Genomic DNA, 24,302 nt, shown 5'->3' on the forward strand with positions numbered 1-24,302 from the left:
TGAAATAACGTACAGTACATTCAAAAAGACAAACCCCAAATCTCTAGCTATGTGACATGTAAAATATTTGTTCACGTTCTTCTCTCACTCGGTTTGACACACACAAAAAAAATAACAACCTCTGTTACGGATTTGTTACCTACCATGTTATGACATGTTCTTTCGATATTAGAAAGTACAAACGTGCAAAGACATACCTGTAGTAACACATACAACGGTTATCGTCTTGACAGCACAGTTCTAACGCTTTCGCTATTCTGAAGAATGGTCCACGCCTACCCGGAACTACTTCTTCTTCTTCTCCTCTGGATTTTTACGGTGGTTGGGATCGAAAATGTGGCATTACCGCCCCCAACTGGATGATAATATATACCCGTTATACTTTGTCTTACAAAATGGAAAAAACATCAAATAAATGTTCTATACCCCCCCAAAATATATATACCCCCCAAAAATACCATTCCAACTAACTCTACACTCATTAAAAACCCACTACCCCATTCCACTACTGTGATCCTATCTGCTCCTGCACCATGCCAATGGGCTCAGAGGGCGGAATACCACCCCTCAACACAACCTGTAACTCTTCTGGAATGAAATCAGATCTTGTATACCCTCAGCTAATGTAGCTATCATTGGGCTGAAACATAAACTCCAGATTGTGGTTATATCAAGACAGCAGCCCCACCTGCAGTTTACTTATTGAAAGACCAAAGAGAAGAGGAGCGTAGATAATGTTCACTTCTCTCACAAAATATGACATTAGTCCAGTTTTTTTCTTTGTCTGCAATATTTTATCCTCCACTTATTTCACCTCAATTCATTTAAAAATGACAGCACGTGTTGAACTTTTATTGGTGTAAGGTGTATGAGGTCTTGTGGTAGGAAAAAGTGATTGGATTTTTTTTTACTTATGGTGTGTGTTTGGTTAAGTAAATCTTGGGTATTAATTAAGTAATAGTAATTATTACTTAAGTAAAGTAATGCTTTTGGCGTCATTAGTGCCTAGGTTCGGCCAAAGTTCAGAAAGTCCCATAGCTCTTGAGAAACAATATCGTGATCTGAAAGTGTTGCCATGACAACGTTGTTGATTTACCCTACACCACAGATACAAAAGCTGAAGCCAGGCCCACTGTCTTCAAATATCGTGTATGTTCTCATGTGCTCCATCTCTCCAATGCATTTTAGCAAACTTGTCCTATATCATGTATTATTGAGTTACATTGCAGTCCGATCTCATCTATGATTCCTCTGTCAGTGCAATGCATACAACTTCAAAATCAAATCAAATGTCACATACTTCGTAAACAACATATGTAGACTAACAGTGAAATGCTTACTTAGGTGTCCTTCACAACAATGTAGAGAGAAAGTAAATAGAAAAATAATAGAAATGTAATAACACGTATTAATAAAAATAACAATAAATACACATTGACTAAGGATAATATGGCTATATGCACGGGGCAGCGAGTCGATGTGCAGGGGTACACGGTAATTGAGGTAGATATTTACATTAATCTAGGAATAAAGTGACTGCAACAGGATAGATAATAAACAGTAACAGCAGCAAACGTGACGAGTCAAATTAGTTAGTGTAAAAATAGTCATTGCAGATAGTCCGGGTAGCTATTCGGTTAACTATATAACTAATTATTTAGCAGTCTTATGGCTTGGGGGTAGAAGCTGTTCAGGGTCCAGACTTGGTGCATCGGTACCGCTTTCATGTCATGTTGAGGACGATTGTTTGATATCCTATTTTCATTAGATTGAAGTGTGTCGAGTTTGAGTTCATATCGTAATTTATTTGATTATGTAAATACAGACTTTCCAGATGCTTGTTGTGTTAGATTCCACAGTTAATTGAACAATTTTATTATTTTCACGCTTCTTAAGAAAAAGCCTCAGCAAATTTCCCCAGCAGATATACACAATACTATATTGATTGAGTTTAACTGTGACTGTAGACAGAATACAGAGAGCAAGTTTACTTTCACTTTTATGCAGGAGGTAGCCTGGTCCCAGATCAGTTTGTGCTTTTGCCTACTCCATTGTCATTGACAAGCTAAACATTGTTGCTATGGCAATTCAATGAGGCGCTGGCAAGAGAGCATAAACAGACGGTTACCCAGGCTATGGAGCAGGTGTAAGGGAATAAGGAATTTCCCGCGCTTTTTCTCTTGTTTCATTACTGTAGCAAATTACATTTTCACCATGTCTCCTGCACTCTTCAAGTCTCTGTTTATTCTGCTCATATTCCTCCCTAATGGTGAGTTATATCAGGTTTATGCATGATAATACCGCATTTGACTACCACTTTGAAAGTGGCGCGATATTGTTAGTGCCTATTTGATCTAAATGTGTACTTTCACAACTGTAGACAAAGCTGTTAATTTCACAACACGAAATACATGTCATATTGAAGCTGTAGCTCAATCTTCTTGCTGCATGGGTAAATAGCCACCAACTCGGAATTCTTAAATAATTCGTATTTATTAGCAAAAAGTAGTAAGACAAAGGCCTGGCACAGCACAACGCGTTTTTGGTTTCACAGAACTAGGACAAGATTCATTAGGCTTTAAGCCACTAGGTCGTGCTACTAGACTATGAGACTAATGTAACTAATGGATGCATTGATTGACCATCCATGATATCAAAATAAATGTTGAGGCTATACAGTGTTTGATCATATTTGATCTGTAAAGTTGACTAATTCAATATATACATTAAAACAAGAGTGTGACATACTTGAAAATCATTGGGTTCTTGAGTGTCGCAGTGATCCAAGATTCTGCACCTCAGTACAAGAAGCGTCACTGTAGGACATGGTTTGAATCCAGGCTGCGTCACATCCAGCCGTGATTGGGTGGCCCATAGGGCATGGCACAATTGGCCCACCGTCGTCCGGGTTTGGCTGGGGTAGTCCGTCACTGTAATTACGAATTTGTTCTTAAATGACTTGCCTAGTTAAATATAGGTTAATAAACAAAAGCTATACACAAAGGTGTCTGTAAACAATTCTGGACACTAATATATATATATTTATTAGTGCGCACCCCTGTAACTAGCTAGCCATTTCACACCGGTTACACATACGTATTGTGTGTTAACTGTTGACAAACCAGTTCATTTGACTATAGTAAATGCATGATTTCATCTGCAGCTCCATGCTCTTACTGTATGGAATGATTGATGTCGCTCTAATGGGTACTTTAATGGTGATGTATGCTGTGGCCTTAGGCACATATCATGTATATTCTATCCTGAAATTTATAGAAATTGATAAGTTTTACAACAGGTGCCATAACTTCCTCCCGCCAAGACTGCCCTTACCACTGTAGTCCCCCTTCTGACCGTTCTGAGTACTACTAGTGTCGAAGAACTATTGTAACTGTCTTCATGCAGGGCTCTCTCAGTTGGTAAGAACACAGCAGGTTGTCACAGCAACCCTGGGAGAAGATGCAGTCTTAACCTGTGAGCTCATGACACCAAAAGATGTGCGGCAAGTCACCTGGCAAAAAGTGACAACTGGGGAGAATGAAAATGTGGCCACCTACAGCAAACGCGGTCCCCATGTCAACCCACCTTTTCAGAGGAAAGTGGAGTTTGAAGACGAGGGACTGCAGAACTGCTCTATCGTCATCAGAGGAGTGTCAAGAGGAGACGAGTCCTGCTACAAGTGTCTGTTTAACACCTTTCCAGAGGGAGCTATCAGTGGAACGACCTGTCTCAAAGTCAATGGTAAAATCTGATAACATAATGTGCTGTAAATGATTGACCCAGAACAACTTCTCCAGAACTTCAGGCAGCCATTTTATCAGATCATACATCCAATGTCTTGAAACCATTTATCAAAATGTGATCATTTAGTAAATCATGTAAATTGATTAATTTAGTAAATAATTTAAATGGAATTATTTAGTAAATAATGTGATTGAAACCATTATGGTATTGACATTCACTGTGAACTGTGTTTGTTGTTGTTCTATAGAGCTGTATGGACCCTCACTCCTCATCACACAAACCAACAACAGTCACACCACTCTGTCCTGTTCTGCTACTGGACGACCTGTTCCTATAGTAACCTGGGATGACATCATGATAGAACATTCCAACATGGTTGATGTCACCCATCCCAATGGGACTGTCACTATGACAACTACTGTAACAGTGGTAGTGTCCAGTCTAACTGACAAAGAGGTTAGGTGTGTTGCCTCTATGTCCTTCAGTGATGTCACCAAGAATGTTTCCATGGTGATTCCAGCTTCAATTACTGGTGAGAAATGTCTATAGATCAATGTGTAATATCAGGAACATGATGTCATGATGAAGTACTGTCTGTGTTCATGATGAAGTACTTCCTGTGTATTTCTGTGCTAGGTCAATCTCAGGTCTCTGATGATGACAGGATCAGTGGTACGTGGTTGTTATTCTAATAATGACAGGTCATAATCAACCTATTGACGGGCTCTTTTCCTATTCAACTTTCAGGTGTGGTGCAGAGCCATATTTACATGTATGAGGCTTTGGTGTAGTGTACCTGTGAATTTGACCTCTGTCTTTTCTTGACATCTCTCTCATTCACAGGTACAGTGGTTGGTGCAGTGATGGGTGCAGTGTTGTGTTTAATGTGTCTCATTGCTGTATTCTGTGTAATATGGTGGCAAAAGAGGAGAAAAGACACCTCTTCCAGGTAGAGAGAAAACCATTTCCTTCCTTGATACTGAAAACAGCTATTCTGAATTTAATGTAATTTGACTGCCAGCTGTTTACTAGTTGATCTCTAATTTAATGTAGAAAACCCCCAGTTCCTGACCCTGAAATCAGCAGAACTCCCTTAAAGACACCACCAACATCCAAACAGTAAGATGCTCATTCTAAAGATCATCCTTCATCATTAAATAATTGTAATAAAATAATAATGAATCAGATGATGTGGTTCTTGTCAGTACAGTGTTTATTTAGATTTATTTCAGTGTCACACCAACCTCCAGTCCATCACACATGTGATTATCTCTTCAACACTTTTAACAGCTATTTAAGATAAGTAATCATTTTATTACCTTTTGTTTTTTCAGGTCACAATCGTTAACTAGCTCACCAAACAGCTCAACAACCAGCTCACCAAACAACTCAACAACCAAGCGGAGGATGACTAAGAAGTAGGTTTATCTTCTCATACTTTCATAGTCTTAACGTCTTCTGGAATCTCTCTCATTGAGCAAGAAACATGGGAATAAAACTTGGAAATGTATTTCTGTGGTGTATGTTTCCTGCCGCTACATTGTCTATTTTGATATTTTTCACACCAAGCTCCAGTCCGTCACAAATGTGAGTATTTTTACAACTTCATTTGATCATCCCGATAGAAAGTGTGAAACAGACAATATTGAGAATGTTACAAAACTTTTAGTATAAATTACAGTAACCCAAAAATCAAAACATAAATCAAATATGTCCTCTTGTTTCTGGATAAAATCCCTCAGCTCGTCTGACAAGCGCAGGATGCAACAAGCTCAGGAGGCTGTAAAGAAGTAGGTTTACACCTTCACTCTCTCACTGTCTGCTGTAGTCTCTCTCTTGAGGAAGAAGCTCTGAAATGATGTAATTTTGTGGTGGTCATAGAGTAGTCATGGTGACAGCATCATGCACTCAGCTGCATGTTAATATCTGTTCTGTCATGTTTGTCACAATGGCTGTCAGCCCATCTTATTACCTCACAATGACCTGTGTTTTCATCCAATTGAAACATTATGATTTTCTTTCCCCCTCTTTTCTTTCTCAGGAACCTTTTCAATGACTACTGAGTGACTGGACTCACATTGCCACACACACCTGATCATTACTGACTCATCTGGTTCATGTTATTTTATCTTTAAAAGTCTGTGACAATCAATCCGTTTTTTTAAAAACAGTCCTTTTTAAAGATATTGTATTGAGCCTGTTATAACAGTTATCTTCGTTGCCTGGTTTGTCTCAGGTCATGATGGCCTAGGGAGAGTTGTGCAGGTCAGTTTAAAGATTGTAGGGAGCAATCAAAAATCTCTCTGAGACATTTACAAAGACCACACACGTAAGAGGGGAACATCAATCGTATTGGACACTTCCACTGAACAATCAATATGCAGTTCTGACATTAGGTAACACTCAGGTTTTGACCTCTTAAAACCAAGAGACTGGATCAGTACAGCTTTTAATGTTTATCTAGTATATACCTTGTAAGCATGTGCATCTGTCATGTGTGTTGCTGTTTCTTTATCTTGTGTCACGTGCCACAACTAATGTTCCTTCTGGATAATGTTTAATTTAATCTATTCAATTTAATGTTTCAAAGGGAGGGTATATTAACAGTAAACTATCAGAATTTTGGCAACTTTCAAGTTTTGGGGGTGAATTTTATAAGATCTAGTGAGTTTTTTTCAGATTATCACTTCAGATTATCACGTGTCTGTAATTATCTTTGGCCCTCTGTGTGGCCTTATCACATGTAAAATATATACAATTAGAGTTAATAAAAAATAATGTTATTGTTGATTAGATGATTTTTCATTAGACAATTTTCTCTTGAACCTTATGGTCTATCCACTAGAAATTCATGGACAATAAGGACATAGATATATGTGAATACAGTTATTCAAGTATAAATGACAAAAGTTTCCATACTAGAAATAATTTGTGCTGACATCAAAATAAATTAACCAGCAATTAGAAGTTTAACCAATCAGAGTATCAAAGCCAATTACATGATTCATGGAAGCCAACTCTTGCTCAACCCATCAGTTTCTGGGACCAATCAGAATGGTGAGAATGTTTTCACATTCTTAAGACGTTGGGAAGGAAAGCAAATCCAGACTCATGGTGGAGAAGAAACGCTAGTGGGCGTGGTGTTTGGCCGGAGCGATGAGGTTAGGTAGTCAGGCTAACTGATGTGCAGGAAGGAAACGACAGACCGGCCACCATGAAACAGTTATCTCATGCTTTAAATAGACTGGCCTTGCATCCACAGAAGTACATAGGCTACAGCATACATACATTTTGTGGGAAAAACAGTTGTAATAAATCATATCCAGCTCGTTACTAGTTGTTGTGTGTTTTTTTTATTAACATATGCACTTAAACATGTAGACTAATTCATGTAGCCAGGCCTATATAGGAACAGAAATCTACAAAACAGGTCTACATTAATATTCTGTGTTTTAAAGTTACAGTTTGAATACAGTGGCAGTTGGGACTTTTACTGATTTCTCCATTCATGTTTATGACAGGACAATGTTAGTATTTTACAACAGTACACTGACACCTGGTGGAGAAGATTATGACTTGATGTGATCTCCACAGAAACATACTTTGTTCTATCCACAAACACAACAGCTGTACTTTTTTAGACGTGTAACACTTGTATTTCCATAACAGATGTGCAGCCTGCAGACAGTATGTGTTGATATTTACAACCACCACAGAACATCTACAGTAAAGGAGAGGCTGATATATGGCAAGTCAGACAAGGGAAAATGCATTTTCACTAATCAAAATATTCACAGTAAATGCATATCTACCACTCTACCATATAGCTGTATTCTAGCTAGCTGTATGTTACGAGAAGGTGTCTAATGCCATGTCGTCATTGGTCAACGGTGCCAGAGGTCAGGGGTTAGGATGCGGCAGCTGCAGAGTTGAGTAAAGCCCATTGTCTCTCCTTGTGAACGTGTTGTAGGGCTCATTGTCCTGTGGCTCCTCCTACAAAGACATTAACAATAGTCACCATATTACACTGTAGAATAACATATGGGGCTGTGGAAAATTCTATTGAAAATGTGAAAGAGCGTAGTCTGCAGGGGCCTCATTAATAAACGCTGCGTACGCACAAAATATCCCCCATAACGTGCCTGCGCCCGTTTCCACGCAAAAGTTGTCATTTATAAAAACTGAACTTGACATGAGAATGTGATTATCCTCATGCTAACTTTAGACCATGAGTTCAAGTGGTGAAGTATTGCAATGCAAGAAGGCATACGTAGCCTAGTAGTAGCATTGTGCAGGAATATATGATAACACACTTATTCAGAACGATAAAACAGGTAGCTAAATGCTTCTACACCTGCACCGTGCTTCTACACCTGCATTGCTTGCTGTTTGGGGTTTTAGGCTGGGTTTCTGTACAGCACTTTGAGATATCAGCTGATGTACGAAGGGCTATATAAATACATTTGATTTGATTTGAAATATCATGCAATCATTCTCGGTTAGTGAGAAGTGCAAAAACTCTATTTATTTTATATTTACACTAAAATAATTAGGTGTCCTTGCTAAGCAAAGCGCAACTCTAGATTTCTTCTTCCTATTATTATTATTATTATATTTATTATATTTATTCTGCTCACTCTAAAGTTTAAAAGATTTAAGCTTTTAAAAAAGAAACCAACTTCCAAATGTCCAGACTGCCCCAGTTTAGATTGCTTGTCAAAGGAGTTTTGATGCTGTGTTTACTTTTTGAGCTATAGCCATTTTAAAATGTTCTTAAATTAACACGGGTTTGAATGAGAACCATAGGAATAAATCTATTTGTTATTTATTACTTTTATTTATACAGGGTGGGTCGGTATTGAGACCAGGGTCTCTTTTGTAAGGGAGCCCTGTGAACATGAACATAGAAAACTATACAAAATGCAGTGATGTGTATGAAAATAGTGAAGAGAACAGGGACCAAAAATTGACCCCTGTGGCACACCTTTCGTAATATTGAGGAAACTAGATTTGATAGCGTCAGTAAGCAAACAATGTGTCCTGTCTGTTAGATAGTTCTTGAACCAATTGCAAAATGCCTGATCTAGGCCCATTTCAGACAACCTTAGAGTAAGTAAGAAATGGTCAACTGTATCAAATGCCTTCGACAAGTCAAAACATAAGGCATCACAATGATGTAATGGTCTAAACAATGTAGCACATCATCTAAGTGTTGCTGCTGAAACAATGCTATGTCCACGTCTAAAACCAGATTGGTGTTCATTAAGAATAGAATGAGAAGTTAATAAAAAACATTCTAAATTCTAGTTTTCAGAAGCTATTTTATGAAATAGGTGGCCTGCTGAGGCAAAGTGGTTCTTAAAAGCACTACAAATGTCCATCTTATCTGTTATGGAGAGGCTGTTATAACCTGCTGGTGTATTGAGGGGATGGCGTTTTGTTTCAGAGATTTCACTACCTTCCAGACGGCAGCTGAATTCCCACCATTCTCAGATGCACAGTTCAAGAAGTATGTTGATTTTGCTTTTCTAATCATGGATAAACATCTATTTCTCATGCGTCTGAAGGACTGCCAGTCATACGTAGAATCAGTTAGCCTAGCTGTAGCCCACGCTAAATTTCTCTCCTGAAGTTTCTCTGATAGTTCATGCGTGAACCAGGGATTAGCTCTATCTCTTACCCTTAGTTTCTTGAACAGAGCAGGTGTATCTGCAATAGAGTTGAGCAAAGAAGTAAAATCATTTAGGGCCTGATCTGAGTCAGAGGTATCGGACACAACCCCCCTTTCAACAAGAATTGTTGCTAATTGAAATTCCTATAATTTCTCTTTGTAATAAAACGAGGACAAGATTTAGGTAGATTTGCAGCTCTTATGCAGGCAATGGGACAATAGTCACTGAACTCACTAGAAAAAATTGTCTGTATACTTATGAGGAGCATTTGTCAAAATAATACCTAAAAGAGTAGATTTTTCTGGGTGTTTAAAGTTGGGGCGGTTTGGTTCAGCTGAGTTCAGCACTCCCTCTGCCTCAACATCTGCTCTTAGCCAATTGTCTGACTTGCTATCTAACTATACTAACTCTGAATTATTAATTTGGGGGTGATCTTAATCTGGATTGTTTGATGCCAGCTTCTGATAGGCTGAAAGTTATCTTTATTGATTGCAATAAATTCCCACTAGTGTAATTTGGGCATTATTACAGAATTATTATTACAGTAGCTATTAAAAATGATCCTGCTCCTTGGCCAGCGTGTCCAGAGATGCAACCTCTCTTATCATCACTCAGTGCCTGGGTTTATCTCCACTGTACCCGCACCCCACCATACCCCTGTCTGCACATTATGCCCTGAATCTATTCTACCACGCCCAGAAATCTGCTCCTTTTATTCTCTGTCCCCAACGCACTAGACGACCAGTTTTGCCAGCCTTTAGCCGTACCCTCATCCTACTCCTCCTCTGTTCCTTGTTTGATGTGGAGGTTAGCCCAGGCCCTGCGTGTCCCCAGGCACTCTCATTTGTTGACTTCTGTAATCAAAAAAGCCTTGGTTTCATGCATGTTAACATTAGAAGCCTCCTCCCTAAATTTGTTTTACTCACTGCTTTGGCACACTCCGCAAAACCTGATGTCCTTGCTGCGTCTGAATCCTGGTTTAGGAAGAAAAAAAAAACTGAGATTTACTGCAATATACTGCAGAGATAGCTTGCAAAATTCTGTTATACTTTCCAGGTCTATGCCCAAACAGTCCCAGCTTCTAATTTTAAAAATGAATATCTCCAGAAATAAATCTCTCACTGTTTCCGCCTGTTATAGACCCCCCTCAGTTTCCAGCTGTGCCCTGGACACCATATGTGAATTGATTGCCCCCCATCTATCTTCAGAGTTTGTTCTGTTAGGTGACCTAAACTGGGATATGCTTAACACCCCAGCAGTCCTACAATCTAAGCTAGATGCCCTCAATCTCACACAAATGATCAAGGAAACCACCAGGTACAACCCTAAATCCGTAAAAACGGGCACCCTCATAGGTATCATCCTGACCAATTTGCCCTCCAAATACACCTCTGCTGTTTTCAATCAGGATCTCAGCAATCACTGCCTCATGGCCTGCATCCGCTATGGGTCCACAGCCAAACGACTACCCCTCATCACTGTCAAACGCTCCCTAAAACACTTCTGCGAGCAGGCCTTTCTAATCGACCTGGCCCGGGTATCCTGGAAGGATATTGGCCTCATCCCGTCAGTCGAGGATGCCTGGTAGTTCTTTAAAAGTAATTTCTTCACCGTCTTAAATAAGCATGCCCCTTTCAAAAAATTTAGAACTAAGAACAGATATAGCCCTTGGTTCACCCCAGACCTGACTGCCCTTGACCAGCACAAAAACATCCTGTGGCGGACTGCAATAGCATCGAATAGTCCCTGCGATATGCAACTGTTCAGGGAAGTCCGGAACCAATACACGCAGTCAGTCAGGAAATCAAAGGCTAGCTTTTTCAAACAGACATTTGCATCCTGACTCCAAAAAGTTTTGGGACACTGTAAAGTCCATGGAGAACCAGAGCACCTCCTCCCAGCTGCCCACTGCACTGAGGCTAGGTAACACGGTCACCACCGATAAATCCATGATAATCAAACATTTCAAAAAGCATTTCTCTACGGCTGGCTATGCTTTACTCCTGGCTACCCCAACCCTGGGCCAACAGCTACGCATCAACCCAGCAGCTACTTGCCCGAGCCTCCCCAGCATCTCCTTCACCCAAATCCAGATACCAGATGTTCTGAAAGAGCAGAAAAACCTGGACCTGTACAAATCAGCTGGGCTAGACAATCTGGATCCTCTCTTTCTAAAATTATCCACCTCCATTGTTGCAACCCCTATTACCAGTCTGTTCAACCTCTCTTTCGTATCGTCTGAGATTCCTAAAGATTGGAAAGCTGCCACGGTCATCCCCCTCTTCAAAGAGGGTGACACTCTAGACCCACACTGTTATAGACCTATATCCATCCTGCCCTACCTTTCTAAAGTCTTCGAAAGCCAAGTTAATAAACAGATCACTGACCATTTCGAATCCCACTGTACCTTCCCCGCTGTGTAATCCGGTTTCAGAGCTGGTCATGGATGCACCTCAGCCACGCTCAAGGTACTAAACAATATCATAACTGCCATCGATAAAAGACAGTACTGTGCAGCCATATTCATCGACCTGGCCAAGGCTTTCGACTCTGTCAATCACCATATTGTTATCGGCAGACTCAATAGCCTTGGTTTCTCAAATGACTGTCTTGCCTGGTTCACCAACTACTTCGCAGACAGAGTTCAGTGCGTCAAATCGGAGGGCCTGTTGTCCGGACCTCTGCCAGTCTCTATGGGGGTGGTACCACATGGTTCAATTCTCTCAATGATTTCCTGATCCACCTCTATGCAGACGACACCATTCTGTATACATCTGGCCCTTCTTTGGACACTGTGTTAACTAACCTCCAAACAAGCTTCAATGCCATACAACACTCCTTCCGTGGCCTCCAACTGCTCATAAGCGCTAGTAAAACCAAATGCATGCTTTTCAACCGTTTGCTGCCCACACCCGCCCGCCCGACTAGCATCACTTCTCTAGATGGTTCTGACCTAGAATATGTGGACAACTACAAATACCTAGGTGTCTGGCTAGACTGTAAACTCTCCTTCCAGACTCATATCAAACATCTCCAAAATCAAATCTAGAAACGGCTTTCTATTTTGCAACAAAGTCCCCTTCACTCACGCCGCCAAACTTACCCTAGTAAAACTGACTATCCTACCGATCCTCGACTTCGGCGATGTCATCTACAAAATAGCTTCCAACACTCTACTCAGCAAACTGGAGGCAGTCTATCACAGTGCCATCCGTTTTGTTACCAAAGCCCCTTATACCACCCACCACTGCGACCTGTATGTCGGCTGGTCCTCACTACATATTCGTCGCCAGACCCACTGGCTCCAGGTCATCTATAAGTCTATGCTAGGTAAAGCTCCGCCTTACCTCAGCTCACTGGTCACGATAACAATACCCACCCGTAGCACGTGCTCCAGCAGGCATATCTCACTGGTCATCCCCAAAGCCAGCACCTCCTTTGGCCGCCTTTCCTTCCAGTTCTCTGCTGCCAGTGACTGGAACAAATTGCAAAAATCGCTGAAGCTGGAGACTTACATTTCCCTCACTAACTTTAAACATCAGCTATCTGAGCAGCTAACCGATAGCTGCAGCCGTACATAGTCCATCTGTAAATAGCCCACCCAATCTACCTACATCATCCCCATTTTGTTTTTATTTACTTTTCTGCTCTTTTGCACACCAGTATCTCTACTTGCACATCATCATCTGCTCATCTATCACTCCAGTGTTAATCTGCTAAATTGTAATTACTTCGCTACTATGGCCTATTTATTGCCTTACCTCCTCACGCCATTTGCACACACTATATATAGACGTTCTTTTTTTCTATTGTGGTATTGACTGTACGCTTCTTTAATCCATGTGTAACTCTGTGTTGTTGTTTGTGTTGCACTGCTGTGCTTTATCTTGGCCCGGTCGCAGTTGTAAATGAGAACTTGTTCTCAACTAGCTTACCTGGTTAAATAAAGGTGAAAAAATAAAAGTAAGCTAAAAGACTAACTTTAAAACATTCAGGCTATCCTAACTTCTAATTCATTTTTATATGCATTTGCATACATTAGCATAAACTACTCAACAACTGTAACTCTTGAACCATTCAAACGAGAAACACTAAACAAACTTTCACGTGTTCAGGCTATCCTATTCTATCAATCAATCGATTTGACCACAACTATTGACCACAACCACATAGCTACTGACCACAACTACTAACCATAACTACTGACCACAACCACACAACTACTGACCACAGCTACTGACCTCAACCACACAACTACTGACCACAGCTACTGACCTCAACCACAAAAGTACTGACCACAACTACTGAGTAGTACTGACCACAACTACTGACCACAAGCACAAAACGACTGACCACAATCACACAACTACTGACCACAACCCCACACCTACTGACCACAACTACTGAACCACACACCAACTGACCACAATCACACAACCACACACCTACTGACCACAACTACAAAATGTCTGACCACAACCACACAGCTACTGAACACAACAATTGATCGCAACCACACAACCACAAAACGACTGACCACAGAATACTGACCACACAACTACTGACCACAACTACTGACCACAAACACACAACTACTGACCACAACCGCACAACTATTGACCACACAACTACTGACCACAACCACACAACCACTGAACCTCACAACTACTGAACACAATTACTGACCACAACAACACAACCACAAAAGTACTGACCAGAAACACACAACTACTGACCACAACCACACAACTACTGACCACAACTACTGAGCACAACCACACAACCACTGAACCACACAACTATTGGCTCATTAATCCCCCTCCTCTCCCCTGTAACTATTCCCCAGGTCGTTGCTGCAAATGAGAATGTGTTCTCAGTCAATTTACCTGGTAAAATAACGGATAAATAAAAAAAATTACATTACTACTGCCTTCACTACCACTACTACTACTATTTCACAACCATACGTACTTCAAGACTAGCAAACACACCACATTTACTTCAGTAAATGCCATTTTCTAGTTAGAAATAGGTATATTTGTACTATTTATTTCATTTCCATGATCATTGCAGAATAATTTCCTCACCTTTTCAAACTGTGATGGTTTCATTAGCCTATAGGTTTACAACAAGTTAGGATACCATTCATCGCATCTGTTATTTAAGTCACATGTATCTCAGTTGGTAGAGCATAGCCAGGTGTCACGCCCTGACCTTAGAGCCTTGTTTATTCTCTATTTGGTTAGGTCAGGCTGTGACTTGGGTGGGCAAATCTATGTTTATAATATTTAATATATGAACATAATATAAATTACCATTTAATTGAGCCTATTAAGCTATAATAACATGCGAAAGGGGGCGTGGTTTATAACAGCTGACTTTAACAGAAGAACAGACAGTTGATCTTTTGTATTGAAGTGAGTAGGCTACCACTGTAAGTACTGTAGTTGTCATTTCTTTCCGAGTAGACAACGTTTCAGAATTCACGGCCAGTGGAGCATATTAAAAAGTTACAATATGTTTACAGGTCCACAACAATTTGCAATAGTTTTTTTCAGCAAATGTCACTGTAAAAGTTTAAAACATTCTGCCAACACCTCCAGAGACATTTTATCAAGCTCGCGAACTGCTATTTAGAAACGGCAATGGTTTAATTTCAGTACACAGCGAAAAAGGGCGTTACTGTCACCATAAAAGGCTTTTCAGGCTGATTTGAATGCTCATTCACAAGCGAACAAATTCAGGATGGGTCTGATTTATAACAGGAAACATGCATGGCACCCGCCAAGCTGATGAATCTCAATATTTTTGTAAGTGCGCAGTCTATGTGTGCGGTCTTTTCAGAAATGCTGCGCGCAGATATTTATTGTGAAATGTACGCAACGGTTATAAATGAAGACTCGGCTGCCTTCATCACTAACAGGCAACAGCAAGCAGTGTTGTGGCACCTCGTTGACGGTTCCAGACACTTGTAGCTGTGTTCTCCTGTTGAGCAAAAAATAACAAGATTGAATTAACATAGCACCAACTGAATCATGTTTTACACAGCACATTTTCCAGAGTAAAATTATTGTGAGCAGTGTGTGTGTGTTTTTTTTCACCACACTCGTTTTTGACAGGAAATGAGACGTGAGAAGCCACAACAGTGCAGCTATTGGAAACTACTCACTGGTCACATATGTCAGTTGAACATCTAGCCTAGTTTCGATTTACATTTTGGTTGAAGCCCCAATTGAACTCATAGCATTGCATGTATTTCTGACACCAATTCAGTACTATATCCTCATTGTAGAACTAAAATGTATTTGAGAATGCATCATTTCTACAACAGTGCTTCCAAGTAATTATTCAAATACCAAAAATCTGTCAAACACTCTTTTACCAAAATATTAATATTATCTTACCTGAGATGAATTTTCCTCATGATTACGCCAGCAAACACCAGGACAGCTACACATGCTGCAACGCCTGATATCATCCCCCAATAGAAGAGACGGTTGTCTGTGGCCTCTTGCACTTGGGCCCCTGAGCAAGGGGAAAATATATATTAAGATCTTATTTGTTTCTCTTCCGCCATCTTGTTCATTTTCATTAAGGCAACGTGTTGTTGACAGTCTCTCCATTTTAAGACATTATTACATGAACTGATGACAAAATCCAATATTGTGACTACAGACATTCTCTCAGTTCTGTCAGATGTAACGTCTATGACAGACGTTACGAAACAAGAACACAAAACACTGACAGAACATCAAGGTAAGCACAGGACAGGCATTCCACTAAATATGTGATGATAAGATATGCTGGGGTTCCTTTTTAAAATGATTGTGAACAATCACATCAGACCAAACACTTACCATTGACCGAAATATGTATGTTTATATCAGAATTGCCTCCATCATGTGTACATACACAGGTGTAGTTCCCTTCGTCAGATGGTTGTATGTTGGTGATGTGTAGAAACACTCTGTCATTCTCTGTCTGCAGTGTGACTCTGGGGTCACAAGTGCTGTTGGTATGATTTCTTTCAAAGTCTTGTGATACTCTACACTCATGACCCTCACGTATAACTTTATTTTTGTGACATATTACAGTAAGGATGTCAGTGAGTGTTTGGTTTGGGCAGAGAAGAGTGGAATCTGCTCCTCCGGTCTCCAATGTTTTCTCCTGAGTCACTGTAAACAGGAAGGGAAACAAATTGTGAGTATATTATTTCATGAGATCGGTTTGATTGAGCATGAGTAGTACCATCAATTCTCATTAATAGAAAGTCCCATTTCAGTCTACAGAAATTTCTACAGACCCAAATGGACGTTTTATAATGGTAAAAAGAAACCTGGCACAAAAAAAAGACACTTTACTGAACTGTTAATGTCCAAATGAAGACGACCCAAAGTGAATTCATGACCTTATAGTAAAACTATCTCAATGTAACAGAAATATTATATGGGGGGTTTAACTGTGTACGGGATGCAACTCTAGACAAGCCATCAACTAAACTAAATCCTCTTCCTAACATGTCTAAGGTATTAAACCACAACATCAAAGAGATGGGTCTGTGTGAACTGTGGAGATAGAAACTTTCAACTGAAAGACAATACTCCTATTACTCTCACCTCCATAACTCATATTCAAGAAGTTACTTTTTCATTGTAAACTTGGCTTTAATTGACTGTTTCTGAATGTAAATACCTTCCTATAATAATTACAGACAACATCCCATTGTCTTTCACGTTTAAGCACAAACCTCCTATGCCAATAGCAGAGACATAGCGATCCAACACAATGTTTCTTAGAGGTAAGGAGTTTACCTCAAATCGCAACACACAGACAGACACGTTTTTGGAAATTAATGTAGACAATGAAGTGCGCCCAACTGTAGTCTGGGAAGGTCTTAAATCTATACATGAGAGGTTGTATCATGTCTTACTCTTCACATTAGAAAAATTAGACCAATAAAGAATTATAAATACTAGAACAGAAAATTCACGACTTAGAAAGAAAACACAGTTTAGATAGAAATGTTGACACCCTTCAACAGTTGAAGACTTTTAAGCTTGAATATAACACAATAAACTCTCAATCTGCAGAGATTGCTTCCATGAAATCCAAGCAACAAGATGTTGAGCATGGTGAAAGTGCAGGGGAAATGCTGGCTTGGCAAAATAAGAAAGAGGAATGAACCATCCATAGCAATCAAACCCCAGATGGTAGCATAACAATGGTTCCTTCTGAAATTTACTCAGTCTTTAAAATGTTTTATGACAACCTGTATCAATCTAAAAACAAAAGTTGAAATGAATATATAGACATTTTCCTCAATAAGGCCATTTGACCAATTATAAATGAACCAGAGAAAAGGAATATGGATAAAACATCACCCCAGGTGAACTGTTGGAGGGCATCAATTATCTACATATTGGGAAATCTCCTAGTAATGATGGATTCCCAGTGGAACGTTATAGACACCTTCATTCCAAATTACTAAGGCCTATGTTACATATGCTCACAGCAGCTCTAGAGAAAAATGAACTTCCCCAGTCACCATGTTTGGCTACAATCACCCTACTTAAAAAGAAAGATAATGATCCACTGTCGTGCGGATCCTTCTGCCCAGTATAACTTTTGAATGTAGATTACAAAAATCATTGCTGAAGTATTGGCTTTTCATTGGCATAGAAACAGTCATGTAAAAGGTAATTCACTCAGATCAAACAGGGTTTATAAGAAAAAGGATGTCCAGACAATCTCCACAGTTTTTTCAGTGTAATCCATCATACCATCATCACATTCATGAGGTGGAAAGAAACAACATTGCCAGGCACCCTTATTTGTTATAACACCAACTTACCTCCAGTATTTAGTGATGACATCTTTAAGTCGTGTTCCAAAGGGGCATCATTAATTTTTTACATGTTTATATTGATGGATCTATACTGTCATTCAATCAATTACATTATCCAAGGCCGATTTCTTTCAGTTCTTACAACTCAGAAATCCTATTCAGTCACTTCAACAGAATATGGATGAACCTAAGGCATCTAGCATAGATTAAATACTGAAAGAAGCTGCTACGACAAAGAAGTTGATTGCCAAGTTATATCAAGGGCTGATTGAAACTCTACCTGAAGGCTCAGAACCTATAATGAACAAATGGTAAACAGATCTAAATGAAGAAATTGAGGAGAATCATTGGTCACAGATATATTAAAATGTTCATACCTGCTCCTACAAAGACATGAACTAATGCAATGTAAGATCCTTCATAGGACTTACTATAGTCCTGCCAGAATGCATGTAATGTCACCCAGAAATGTCACATCTCTGTTGGAGATGCAAAAAGCACAAAGGAACTCTATTACACATGCTGTGGTCCTGTGACAAACTGACACCATTCTGGGATAATGTATGTGCTATCATTAGGTCTAGGAATTTATATCCGTTCATCTCCACGATTATGTTTGTTGGGAAATGTAAATATTGGTGATCAATATCAGAGAAGGTTTTGGTAATCTAGATCTACTTTCTGCAATAAAAATAAAGCCATCAATTGGAAAGCTCCATATCCACGCTCAATAACAAACTGGAATTAAACCATACACATCAAACCATACATATTAAACCATACATATTAAACCATACATATTAAACCATACATATTAAACATACATATTAAACCATACATATTAAACCATACATATTAAACCATACATATTAAACATACATATTAAACCATACATATTAAACCATACATATTAAACATACATATTAAACATACATATTAAACCATACATATTAAACCATACATGTTACCAGGGGTGTCAAAGTCAAATGGACGGAGGGCCAAATAAAAAAATCAGCTACAAGACGAGGGCCGGACTGTTCGAATGTTCATTGAAAAATTTTTAAATGACGCATATAGTCTAGTGAACCTAATTGAACCTACTGAAAACCTAACAAATATATTACAATATGATCAGATAAATAAAGCAATATTTTCTTATGGCTCTGTCAGTAATCTTTAATTTTCAACAGACACAAAAGACAAATTTCCTTTATATAAATATCCCCATAACATGAACATTAAATGAAAGAAACCGGTATTCAAGGCACCATCAGTAGACTATATTTTCTATTTTAGCAAAAGTGGGCTAAATTTACTTCAAAGAAAAAACAATAATAGCAATTTTCTATCATCCACTCAACTGAAATATTTTTAAAATATAATTGGATTGAAATACAAAAAAATAAAGTGCAAAAATCTATTAATCAAAAACAACACTTTGTTTAAGGAGAAGTAACATGCAGTGAAAACAAATATTAAATTTTAACTTTTAAACTTGAACTGAGTAAAAACTCTAAATATGTGATTGCACAGTAATGTTCACTTGTTTGAGGTTGAGGGTGATACTTGGTGGTGTCCCATCTTTTCCACAAGTTCATCAATGTTCGGGGTAAGGCTCTGAGCTGAAGAAATCCTCAGAATTGAGTGGAGGTGTTCAGCAGTAAGTCGACTTCTGTGTGATGTTTTGTTCAGGTTCATCAAAGAAAACAGTTGTTCACACAGGTATGTGCTGCCAAACATAGACAACGTTTGAGCAGCCTGGATGCGCAGCTGGGGCATTGTGCCGGGGAGGAAACGGGCGAACTCCGCAGCACCCACTGCTGCATATTTTGCCCTCAGTGCATCATTGCATTGGAGGTCAATCAACTCCATTTGGAGGTTTGGTGGTGAGCTTTCCACGTCAACAGCAAATGGGTTACCGAGCAGTTCCAACCAGCTTTTTTGTGCTTCAAAGTCAGCAAATCGGCGTCGAAAGTCAGCAGCAAGCATACCTATTTTATCAGCCAACTGTGTGCTCGGGAACGCACTGGTAGAGAGCTTCTCTTTCATGGTCTGGCAGCTGGTGGCTCAAATTTTCTTTCCGCATCTGCGTCTCCCACAGAGTCAGTTTGGTTTTAAATGCCTTCACTGTACTGTACATATCAGAGATGACACGATCCCGACCCTGCAGCTGCAAGTTTATTGCATTCAGATGACTCGTAATGTCACACAGAAAAGCCATTTCACACAGAAACATTTCGTCTCGGAGTTGTGTTGTGTCTTTCCCTTTGCTGTCCAAGAACAGACAAATCTCCTCACGAAGCTCGAAACATCTTTGAAGCACCTTTCCCTGGCTTAGCCATCGCACCTCTGTGTGATAAGGCAAATCACCATGCTCCGTTTCTAACTCCGTCAGAAATGCCTTGAACTGGCGGTGATTCAAACCTTTGGCTCTGATAAAGTTAACTGTGCGCGTGATGATGCTCATTACATGCTCCATTTTCAAGGCTTTACCGCACAACGCTTCCTGGTGTATGATACAATGATAAGCTGTCAGCTCACCTGTCGCGTTTTCCTCTTGCATCTTTTCCCGTATCTTCGCCACCAGTCCGCTCCTGTGTCCACACATCGCAGGTGCTCCGTCGGTTGTCAAACCCACGAGTTTTTCCCAAGGCAGCTCCATCTCATTTACACATCTTGACACCTCTTCATACAAATCATGCCCCGTAGTTGTGCCATGCATAGGACGTAAAGCCAAAAACTCCTCTGTCACGCTTAGGTTGGAGTCCACTCCGCGGATGAAAATTGACAACTGGGCAATGTCAGAAATGTCGGTGCTCTCATCCACAGCCAAGGAATATGCAATAAAATCTTTTCCCTTTTTCACAAGCTGCTCTTTTAGATTGATGGACAACTGGTCTACTCTCTCGGCAATGGTGTTTCTGCTCAGACTCACATTTAAAAAGAGTTGCCTTTTTCTGGGCAAACTTCGTCACAAACTTTAATCATGCAGTTTTTGATGAAATCCCCCTCCGTAAATGGCCGGGCTGATTTAGCGATCTCTTCTGCCAAAATAAAACTGGCCTTGACAGTTGCGTCCGCGTGTGTGTCCGCGTGTTTCGTTTCATAATGTCGTCTCAGATTATACTCTTTCAGTACCGCCACACTTTCTCCACACAGAAGACACACAGGTTTTCCAGCTACCTTCGTGAACATATACTCCGACTCCCACCTTGTTTGAAACCCCCGGTTCTCAGTATCCACCTTCCGTTTTGCCATTTTTGATGGGTATCTGAAAGTTAATTTTACTGTGATGCTGACGACTGCTGTGCCAATAAATATTGAAATGAAGCAGCCTACTGCTCGGTGCGTCACCTTTGCATTGTGGGAAATGTAGTATTGGTGCGTGTAAAAGATCTGCGGGCTGCCGGCTTGCTGCGGGCCGGTTCTAATAATAAATCAAGATCATCCCAGGGGCCGTAAAAAACCTTCTTGCGGGCCGGATGTGGCCCGCGGGCCTTGACTCTGACATATGTGTGTTAAACCATACACATCAAACCATACACATCAAACCATACATATTAAACCATACATATTAAACCATACATATTAAACCATACATATTAAACCATACACATTAAACCATACATATTAAACCATACACATTAAACCATACATATTAAACCATACACATTAAACCATACATATTAAACCATACGTATTAAACCATACACATCAAACCATACATATTAAACCATACATATTAAACCAGACATGTTACCATACATATTAAACCATACATATTAAACCATACACATCAAACCATACACATTAAACATACATATTAAACCATACATATTAAACCATACATATTTGACAGAATTTGGAAATGTTATGTTGACCATCTTAGAGAATGATTTGTAGAGTTGCCATTTTGTTTTTGTGTTGCTTGTGATAAAACATAAGATGAGTAGCTAGTGGTAGTGAAGTAAAAATGAAAGTTTGTTCTTGTTGAGTAACTGCATTAAAACTGTAGTGAGCAATTACACTTTACAATACAGTGCATGAGTAGCTAGTGAAGTAAAGCAAAGTTTATTCATATTGACTAACTGCATTAAAACTGTAGTGAACAATGTGGTTATCTTTACAATGCAGTGTCCTTATTACTGTGTAGGTCTAACTCCTGTAAGTACTCCTGTAAGGTTCAGGGCTCGTATACAAATTAAATAGATCATGGGATACATCTCTTACCGTCAACAGCTGTGCATAGACCCCACAGCACCAGAAGCAGAGCAAGTCTGGATACACTTCCACACATACTGACCAACTGCAGAACCAGACGTTGACCGGACACTGCCTGCTGAGACCGACTACAGATGTGATGTATTTACTCAGTAGAGGAACACAATAAAACTCAATCAAACCAAAGTGAAGCTCATTTGTCTGGGTTGACTTGGTTATAATGGGCCTTGAGAGCTGAGCGTAGGAAGTTCTGCTGTCGTCTAGCTTGTATTCGTGTTACTCCTATGCAGAAACAATGGCACCTCTGCTAGTGCAACCTAGTTTTTGTGACTGGGGTCTTTGTAGAGCACCACAGAAAGGTCTTATGATCTACCACAGACACATCAACAGGTCCACTTCCTTCTTTAGACACAAAAAAATATAGATTTTTCACCACCACAAGGCTGAAGGATGCTTTATAACTGATGTTTTCATTTAATTTTTTATTTCACTTTTATTTAACTAGGCAAGTCAGTTAAGAACAAACTCTTATTTACAATGACGGCCTACCAGAAGGCAAAAGGCCTCCTGCGGGGTTGGGGGCTGGGATTACAAATAGTAATAAATAAAATAAAATGTAGGACAAAACACACATCACGACAAGAGAGACAACACAACACTACATAAAGATAGACCTAAGACAACAACATAGCATGGCAGCAACACATGACAACACAGCATGTTAGCAATACAACATGAAAACACATGGTAGCAACAAAACATGGTAGCAGCAACACATGGTAGCAGCACAAAACAGGGTAATAAACATTATTGTGCGCAGACAACAGCACAGAAGGGAAAAAAGGTAGAGACCACAATACATCATGCAAAGCAGCCACAACTGTCAGTAAGAGCGTCCATGATTGAGTCTTTGAATTAAGAGATGGAGATAAAACTGTCCAGTTTGAGTGTTTGATGCAGCTCGTTCCAGTCGCCAACTGCAGTGAACTGAAAAGACGAGCGACCCAGGGATGTGTGTGCTTTGGAGATCTTTAACAGAACGTGACTGGCAGAAGGGGTGTTGTATGTGGAGGATGAGGGCTGCAGTAGATATCTCAGATAGGGGTGAGTGAGGCCTAAGAGGGTTTTATAAAGAAGAATCAACCACTGTGTCTTGCGACGGGTATACAGAGATGACCAGTTTATAGAGGAGTATAGAGTGCAGTGATAAGGAGCATTGGTGGCAAATATGATGGCAGAATGGTAAAGAACATCCTAGCCGCTCAAGAGAGCACCATTACCTGCAGATCTATACATTCATGATTAGTTTGGTAGCTGGGGTGAAAGAGGAGCGGTTACGATTAACTTTAACCTGCAGCTTTGATATGTGCTGAGAGAAGGACAGTGTACCATCCAGCCATACTCCCATGTACTTGTATGATGTGACTCCCTCAAGCTCTAAACCCTCAGTAGTAATCAAACCTGTGGCGAGAGGAGCATTTCTCTTACCAAACCACATGGCCTTTGTTTTGGAGGAGTTCAGAACAAGGTTAAGGGAAGAGTAAGCTTGTTGGACACTAAGAAAGCTTTGTTGTAGAGCGTTTAACACAAAATCCGGGGAGGGGCCAGCTGAGTATAAAAATGTATCATCTGTATATAAATGGATAAGAGAGCTTCCTACTGCTGGAGCTATGTTGTTTATGTAAATTGAGAAGAGCGAGGGGCCTAGGATCGAGCCTTGGGGTACACCCTTGGTGACAGGCAGTGGCTGAGACAGCAGATGTTCTGACTTTATACACTGCACTCTTTGAGAGAGGTAGTTAGCAAAGAGACACCAATAC

At 39.9% G+C, this 24,302-nt stretch overlaps 2 protein-coding genes across 2 annotated transcripts; one reads left to right on the forward strand and one right to left on the reverse strand.

Annotated features, from left to right (window-relative positions):
- The first annotated feature begins 2,212 nt into the window (after positions 1 to 2,212).
- On the forward strand, positions 2,213 to 5,538 carry LOC139372415 (nectin 1a-like). Its single transcript, XM_071112125.1, has 10 exons — positions 2,213 to 2,269; positions 3,406 to 3,741; positions 3,992 to 4,276; positions 4,381 to 4,416; positions 4,588 to 4,693; positions 4,798 to 4,863; positions 4,977 to 5,006; positions 5,109 to 5,162; positions 5,314 to 5,328; positions 5,469 to 5,538. Exons 1-10 carry the CDS (start codon positions 2,215 to 2,217, stop codon positions 5,536 to 5,538), a joined length of 1,053 nt encoding a protein of 350 aa, XP_070968226.1. The 5' UTR covers positions 2,213 to 2,214.
- Positions 5,539 to 7,078: 1,540 nt separating this feature from the next.
- LOC139372416 (uncharacterized) lies at positions 7,079 to 22,816 on the reverse strand. Its single transcript, XM_071112126.1, has 5 exons — positions 22,492 to 22,816; positions 16,274 to 16,591; positions 15,821 to 15,941; positions 15,301 to 15,401; positions 7,079 to 7,737 (listed from the first exon to the last, which is right to left on the reverse strand). Exons 1-5 carry the CDS (start codon positions 22,556 to 22,558, stop codon positions 7,718 to 7,720), a joined length of 627 nt encoding a protein of 208 aa, XP_070968227.1. The 5' UTR covers positions 22,559 to 22,816; the 3' UTR covers positions 7,079 to 7,717.
- Positions 22,817 to 24,302: the final 1,486 nt, after the last annotated feature.

Source organism: Oncorhynchus clarkii, chromosome 18, assembly GCF_045791955.1.
Source record: "Oncorhynchus clarkii lewisi isolate Uvic-CL-2024 chromosome 18, UVic_Ocla_1.0, whole genome shotgun sequence".
NCBI lineage: Eukaryota > Metazoa > Chordata > Actinopteri > Salmoniformes > Salmonidae > Oncorhynchus > Oncorhynchus clarkii.

Bases quoted from the DNA above. Each gene is read 5' to 3' on its own strand.
- LOC139372415 (XM_071112125.1), top strand. From the start codon at position 2,215: ATGTCTCCTGCACTCTTCAAGTCTCTGTTTATTCTGCTCATATTCCTC. The intron at 2,270-3,405 runs GTGAGTTATATC...GTCTTCATGCAG, and splicing joins GCTCATATTCCTCCCTAATG to GGCTCTCTCAGTTGGTAAGA. The intron at 4,694-4,797 runs GTAGAGAGAAAA...AATTTAATGTAG, and splicing joins AGAAAAGACACCTCTTCCAG to AAAACCCCCAGTTCCTGACC.
- LOC139372416 (XM_071112126.1), bottom strand. From the start codon at position 22,558: ATGTGTGGAAGTGTATCCAGACTTGCTCTGCTTCTGGTGCTGTGGGGT. The intron at 15,942-16,273 runs GTAAGTGTTTGG...CCCCTTGCTCAG, and splicing joins CATACATATTTCGGTCAATG to GGGCCCAAGTGCAAGAGGCC. The intron at 15,402-15,820 runs GTAAGATAATAT...TTTGCTCAACAG, and splicing joins ATGAGGAAAATTCATCTCAG to GAGAACACAGCTACAAGTGT.